The following is a 7481-nucleotide window of genomic DNA, read 5'->3' as shown; positions in this document are numbered from 1 at the left end:
GTGGGGCTGGCCTGGGACTCGGGGCCGAATTTCCTGGGTTCCGGGGTGGGGTGGGGGATGGGGATGGTTCCCCCCCCCTTTTGGGTGAATGGGGAGCTGTGAGCCCAGAAGGGGATCGAGGAGAGAATGGGAAAGACGGTGGGCCGTCTGTCTGGTGGGCTTGAACTGAGACGGTGACCTCTTGGGGCGTGTAAGGCTGAGCCTAACAGCCGGCTGTGGCCCCGCTCGCCAGGGTGTGGCTCTTGCCCCCTCCCCCACCTGCTGCAGCTGTCGGGTCCTTAGAGCCTAAATGAGCACCAGCGGTGTCCGGTGGCGGAGGAGACGCGGGTGGGAGAGTGGGGTGTGTCCGCCGCCGGCCGGTCGTGGTTCCGCTTCTGCGGGCGGCGCTGGCGTCTCTGCCCCCGGGGCGGGCAGGCTGCTCCCCCCCCACCCTTCCCCGGCTCGGGCGGGGGCGCGCTGCTCCTCCCTCTCGCTCTGGTGGGGGGAATTAACACTCAGCAGTAGGTTGGGCTCCTTGACACAGATCCGCCATGACAAAGAGGGAGAATCGGGGACTTGGGCGGAGCCAAGGAGGGGTGGTTGCGGAGAGCGCGGACGGAAGGATTTGCACTTTAAAGTCAAGGTCTGCCCGTGTTTGTTTCACCTCCCTCGGCGTCTTACGTCGGTTAAGGGTTAAATGGGTGCGGCGAGTCTTCTCCGCAATAACGAGGCGAGACCTTGGAGTACTCGTTACTGTGTGAGAAGCCTGCTCCACTTCCCCTTGTACCCGAGGGGTTGGGGAGAGAAACCTTTGTACTGGTTTTGTGCTGGTTTTGTGCTGGTTTTTGATAATTTTTCGTCAGCAGCAGCATTAGCCTAAGGGCGTTCTTTAGATCCTAGGGGGAAAATTAGTAATTTTGAGCGGTGTGGGGGTATGTAATCATAAATTTAAATAGTTTCGCCTTGACACGGCATCCCTTGCATCCAAGCTAGATGATTAGTTGTTCACGTTGTTCTGATTTGGCCTCAAAAAAGAAGGATTGTGGGGTTTTCCTGGGAAGGTAAAAGATCTGATACCGGGGAGTCCATTCTTCTAGTGACAGTGGCTCTTCTGTTCACCTTTTAATAGTGCACTTCAGGCTCTATATCACTTATTCCGTGTGATCAGTGTATGGTTTAGTATCTTTCTGTGCTGTTTTAGCAGGTTTCAGAAGGATAACTCTAAGGAGAAGTATAATTGGTAAATTAAAAGATCTAGGGAGCTTTGAAATGAGAGAATTAGGTGGCAAGTTATGGTAAGGGCAGCTTGAGTGATGAATATAATCAATTAAATTTTGACTACTGGAAACAGTGCAATAACTGCATTTAAACTTAGAGCAGCGACATAAACACTGATCACACTAGAAGCACTTAATATATACATTTTAGTGCTCACATGAAGTTAAGAGTCAGGATTCCTGGCTGTAGTTTTAAAGCATGTGTGTGTGACCAGGTACAGGTGAATGAGGCCTTAGGGTCTGTTAGATGGCGATGGTGGGTGGGTGTTTTGTATTCAGAATGCCTTAAATCTGGCAGTTTGGTCTGTTCTAGAAAACTGTCTTGCTCTGATCAGCTGTCAAATGTGGCCAGAATCCCTGGTTTGGGGGGGGGGGGGGGGGTTATACCAGTAAAATAAACTTAAATGCTTCTGATTAGAACACTAGGTATTATTAAAATGGAAAGACATGAATTACATTAAGCTGACTTGAATCAGGATTCTGGAAAAATGGTAGAGGTTGTAATGTTCTTCATTGGCAGTGCTTTCACTAAAGAAAAACTGCTGACTTCTGGATTACTTAGGATAGTGGAAATTGGAATTGAGATTTGGGCCAGCTAAGGTAAGGGTTGGATTTTAAGGTAGCCTTTGATCAAATGTGCTTTGACTTTATGTGAAATTAGAATCATCTGAATGAACAAAGGTGATAATTTTAGTTTTGCTACATTTATGTTAGCGCCTTTAAATTGGCCCCCTGAATGCTCCTCCCCCTTCTGGTTATCCTTTTGTGGGACTGCATTAATTCCTCACGTGAAGATTTTTCCACAGCTAGGTTTGAGGTGTTAATACAACATTTACAAAAGGTATAATTTTGAGTCTGTTCATTTTGATGGAAAAAATATCTAAATGTTACTTCTTTTCCCTGCAGAACATCCAGTCATGGATAAAAATGAGCTGGTGCAGAAGGCCAAACTGGCCGAGCAGGCTGAGCGATATGATGACATGGCAGCCTGCATGAAGTCTGTAACTGAGCAAGGAGCGGAATTATCCAATGAGGAGAGGAATCTTCTCTCAGTTGCTTATAAAAATGTTGTAGGAGCCCGTAGGTCATCTTGGAGGGTCGTCTCAAGTATTGAGCAAAAGACGGAAGGTGCTGAGAAAAAACAGCAGATGGCTCGAGAATACAGAGAGAAAATTGAGACCGAGCTAAGAGATATCTGCAATGATGTACTGGTGAGAATCAAACATTCAGCCTAGCTTCACCGTGATTCAGGGCTCCTGTAATGGATGTTAGGTGTTGCTCTCAACTTTTTCTTTCTTTGGGTTTTCTTTTCTTTTATAAAATTGAGTGTTCTAAATTTGGAAGTCTCCAAGGTATCATTACTAAAAGGTATTAGAACAGTTGTAGTTAAGTTTGTATAAATTAAATGGAGTACTGATTATTATTCACCTTAGATAGACTAAAAAAGACTGGTAGCATATTTTATACTTGGAAAGATATTTCAGTTAATGTATTTGTAGTAGTTCTAGAACTCATTTTCTTAAATGTACATCTGTGGATACAGGAGTTTTGCATATCTTGTTTTATGTACAAAGAGATGTAATAGAAGACTCATTGCAGATCTGATACCCTCCCCTGGTTTAGCCATTATAATGTAATGAATTAGCTATGCCAAAAAGTCTGGCTTCAGAGTTGCTTTTTGCCTCTTCTGCATGTAAGTGTTAGAGGTCAATTTTGAACACTGACAGCTACAGTAAAAGATCATGAATAACTCAAACTTGAATTTTCTAGGTCCTGTCAAGAAATAATGAGCAGAGAGCACTGCTTCTCTAAAAAGCTTAATAGAACATAGCATTTTTTGTTAATTTTAATCCGTTTTCTTACAAATGATAGCATTCTCATTCAGAAAAGTTTAAATCTGAAGATCCAGTCATTTAGCATATAACATATATGCATTAATACTTTTTGAATGAAGCAGGAGTGATTTTACTAAACGATTACCTGTACGCACTGGGTCTCACTATGTTAGGGCTCTTGTATAGGGAAAGCGTATGCTGGGTTCTCTGGACAGGTTACTGATTTTGGGACTTGGAATAGAAATCCAGGTGCACACTTATTTGACCTTTGTTCATGGAAAGGCTACTATAATGAGCAAAATAGGATTATTTGTGATGTGGTTTTAGATTTGGGGCTTTTATTAAAGTTGTGATGGTATTAATTAATATTCCCTTACACAAGTCTTTAATTACTAATAGAATAGCTTTATGTCCTGAATTATGAATATTTTTCTGAAATGGTACTTTCTTCATGCTGTCTTTTAAAGAGCAATATATTTTATCTTAATGTGCTCAAAAAGTCTTCTCATGTAGTATCTGTCTTGGGCTTTTTTTTTTTCTCTCATTTAAAATCTTCACATTGATAGAGGTATCATTTATTTTTAAGCTAGGAAAAGAATTCCATGTTTTTATTAAGGCTAAATAACAAATTTTTATCTTGTGGTTTGTTATGGTAATAAGAATATTTAAAATTCAAAAATATGTTTTTCTGTAATAAAAAATGTTTTGGGGTTTTTTTCCCCCACTTTCTTTACTGGCTAGTACCTGCATATATGTTACTGAATTTTGTTAACTTTGGTGGTTATACCTGATAGATTAGGTAATTTTTATTTTGGTTTCACAGAGTTTGTTGGCTTAGGAACCTTGGGAATAAAAGGGGATATAGTAACATTTACTTTTTACTAACAAGCTTCTTTGCTATTACAGGTAGGTATTTCAGGTTTTCCCCATACAAGGTATAAAAGTCCCTGTCATTGTGAGGATTTTTCTAGGAAAAGACCAATAGTTTTAACTTTGTTTCCCTTTCATTTCCTTATCAAGGAAAAAAAAATACTGCATAGGATCAGTGGGTGAGAATAAATAGATTAATCTCTAAATGGATGCTGTTTGTTGATTTGATTATTGATGAGGTTTAATATTTATTGGGGACTACCCATGTTCTTCAGAATAAGGAGACTTGGCTTCTCACCAAGTCTAAATGAAATTTCTACCTTGAGTGTATAGATAAATGAAAGTTTAATTCCTTCACTATATAAAAGCTAAACAGTTTTGATTCCAGCTTTTGTCTTTGAGTGATCTAAAAATCTTTTGCCTCTGCTCCATTACTGGTCTTTGTGTGGTTCGTGCTTTGTAACATATAGTATATATTCAGGTATTTGCTAAGTAAATGAACAAAAAGTCTTCTTTTGGAAAAGAGGGTAATAGAACTAGGTCAGCAGCACTGCTAATTTTCCAAGGCCTTTTCTGTTTCATCTTGGGAAAATTCAGTATTTACAGATATTGTGGTTCTTTACAAGTAGGCCTGTCATCTTTTTTCAAACAGGTCACGTTGGCTCTGAAAGCATCTTATATAAAATTCCTTTTCGTCCTTCAAGTAAAACAGAAGAAGAGAATACAGCAGAACTGCCATTTCTCCTGGAGAGAAAATTCTCTGGTGTACTTGATGATTAGTGAAAATTTGTTTTAATTATATTGGAAGGGCTCACTTACATGGTAAAAGATAATCATAATTTTTATTCTAGCTTTTTTCAAATTTTCATTTTTTTCTTCATTTGAGAAAAATAAGCAGGTGATCCCTTTTCAGAATTAATGTTACTGTTCAGTTGCGTTAGTGATGAACCAGACATCATTGTCCTATTGAGCACCTTTATCATACTGGCTAAGACCCTTTTCCCAGAAAGAGGAGCTGAGTTTTTGTAAAGAGCTTTTTAGTCAGTTATAAAATGGTGATTGCTATTCTGGTTATGTGCATTTATCAACTGTTTGTTTAATTTATACCATTTACTAAACAGAGAAAGCGTAGCCTTGTCGCTTTGTGCAAGAATTGTAGAGCATTACTGTGGAAAATGGTCACAGGCATATTCTTCACAACACGGACTTCTCTTTATGCTAGAGAACTTGGGGTTCTTCCTTGTGTTGTTAATTTGAAGTTTGCAATATGTGAATTAGTGCAATCTGCCTTTTCCTGCCAGATCTTAGACCAAAAGCTTTTTCGGTAGTCGGCCAGGGACTCAACACTAGTGATCTCTAATACCTCCTCTGCATAAACCCACAAGACGAAGCTAAATATTGGATAGTTTTGTCTTGAATGTGAAATGACAAAATGAGGAAATATACACTAGAAAACCTAATTCAAGTTCAAAGAAGAATGTAGTGGTGTAAAAAGAATGCCAGGTTTTGAGTCAGACCAACCTTTAACCGTCTAATAATAGTTATAAGGCCTAAGGAAAGCATGCATTCCCTCTGAGAAAACGGAGGGAGTTCAGTTAGAATAATGTCTACCCTGTAAGATTGTTATGAGGAATGAAAATCAGGAGTCTCTTAACTCAAGAGTGCAGGAATGGGATTTAAATCCAAGAAGCCTTAAAAACTGTTTTATTGTGGGCTAGAGGGTCCATACTGACCAGTAAATTTTCCGAAGTTCTATTAAAAAATGTGAAAGCTATAAGAATAAGGCAAGGAACAGCATGTGGAATGTGAAGCAGTAAAATCTTGAATTTAGCATTTGTAACTGTTGGCAACAGTAGTTGAGTAATAGTAATAGTTAACTCATTTAACTTGACTGAACGCAATTTTATTAAGTTTCTCTACATTTTTACTTGCCCAAGGCACTTCTGAGGTGTGGTTGCTGGGCACTGGGTTTTATCTCCAGCCTTCACAACTGCTGTTAAGCAGCTAAATAGCCGGGTAGCTTTGGGGGCTTTCCTGGTCTGAGTATCTTAATATGTGCCTTGGGCTTTGAAAACAGCCATATGGAATTCTAAGTTGAAAATCACTAGGCAGCTCATTTATTTGAATAAGGGCTTCTCAAAAGAATTCTATAGTGTTGTACTCATCTTTACCACTTAGTATCTTTACATGTTTTTGTCAAAAGACTTTTTTTTTGTATGTTTCAAAATGCAGAGGTTTTCTGTGGCATAGTAGATACATGCCTACAGTCTCTTCTAAAGAGGAATACATTGGACAGGCTTTTTGATAATAAAATTCAATATTCTTTGAAGAGTTACCATGATAAGCAGTAAGTACTACACCTGGTGAGGTATTTTATACAGTTGGGAAGTTTGAGGTATATGAAAGGGAAATGAAAGAAAATAAAGGAATGACACTAGAAAGGCAGGTGTTTGCTGTCTGGTGGGAAGGGGCAGAATGATCAACAACTTGATTAAGAGCAACAGGCTACCTTTCCTTTTCCAGTATACCAGTACTTTAGTAAGAATGGGGTACTTTCCTGGCACCTGGGTTGCATCCATGATCATTCTGTCGGAATATTAGGTGGAGAGAACATTGGTTCCTTTAAAATGCTTTTTTAAAATGCCCATCAGACTGCAAGAGATGAGACTAGGAGGGATGGGTACTGGTTAGATTGTACTGTACTACTGTGCCTACTATATATACCTCATATAGTGTTGTAAGCTAAGGAATGGGTGACTTCAAAGCACTGGAAAAAACTTAAGCAAAGAAAACGACACCAGCGGCATATATGGGTGGCACAGTTGGTTAAGCATCTGACTCTTTATCTGGCTCAGGTCGTGACCTCACAGTTGGTGAGCTGTGCTGATGGTGCAGAGCCTGCTTGAGATTCTGTCTCTCTTTTCTGCCCCTCCCCTGCTTGTTTTCTCTCTCTCTCAAAACATAAATTTTAAAAACGACACCAATTTTGCCTCTTAGAAGGTGACATGCAAAAATAGTTGTTTTTATAAGGAAAATCAGAGCTTTTATAATGTGACATTTTTTGGAAATTTGATCTTTGACAGTTTGGTTCTGTTCTTTGAACTGATTTTCTCCTTTTACTAATACCAGAATAGATTCTCTGTGCCTTCTATTTTATAGTTTGTTAATCATTATTTATACATAAATCTTGTTTTTATAATTGGGTCTTTAAGCTATGAAAGACTTTTACCCCATGAATATAGTATCTACAGTCTATAGAGATACTCTTGCTGAATTTTCTATATGTATCTATGGTAGTTCGGGCACATGGAGGGAGCCCAGGGTATGAAATAGTTCTGCTTTTTTAATATTTAATTAAATGTTATTGGACTATTGAGATTAATTTGACTACATGCTTTTTGATACTAAAGTAGGCATCTTTGGTACATTCATACTGAAGAATGTGTATGTGTGTGAAATTTCTTTTAGCTTAATATTATAGCTGTTCAGGTATCAATGATGTTTTAAAAAACTGTAGTCC

At 39.1% G+C, this 7481-nt stretch overlaps 1 protein-coding gene across 1 annotated transcript in view; it reads left to right on the top strand.

The window, feature by feature from the left end:
• Window positions 1-7481, top strand: part of YWHAZ (tyrosine 3-monooxygenase/tryptophan 5-monooxygenase activation protein zeta) — a 31120-nt gene that overhangs the window by 1294 nt on the left and 22345 nt on the right. The window contains exon 3 of the mRNA XM_029923285.1: window positions 2163-2467. Coding sequence (XP_029779145.1) covers window positions 2174-2467 — 294 coding nt within the window. The 5' untranslated portion in view covers window positions 2163-2173. The remainder of the gene's footprint in view (window positions 1-2162; window positions 2468-7481) is intronic.

The sequence above is a fragment of the Suricata suricatta genome, chromosome 15, assembly GCF_006229205.1.
Source record: "Suricata suricatta isolate VVHF042 chromosome 15, meerkat_22Aug2017_6uvM2_HiC, whole genome shotgun sequence".
NCBI classification, from domain to species: domain Eukaryota; kingdom Metazoa; phylum Chordata; class Mammalia; order Carnivora; family Herpestidae; genus Suricata; species Suricata suricatta.
This window is presented reverse-complemented; position numbering and strand designations above follow the sequence as displayed.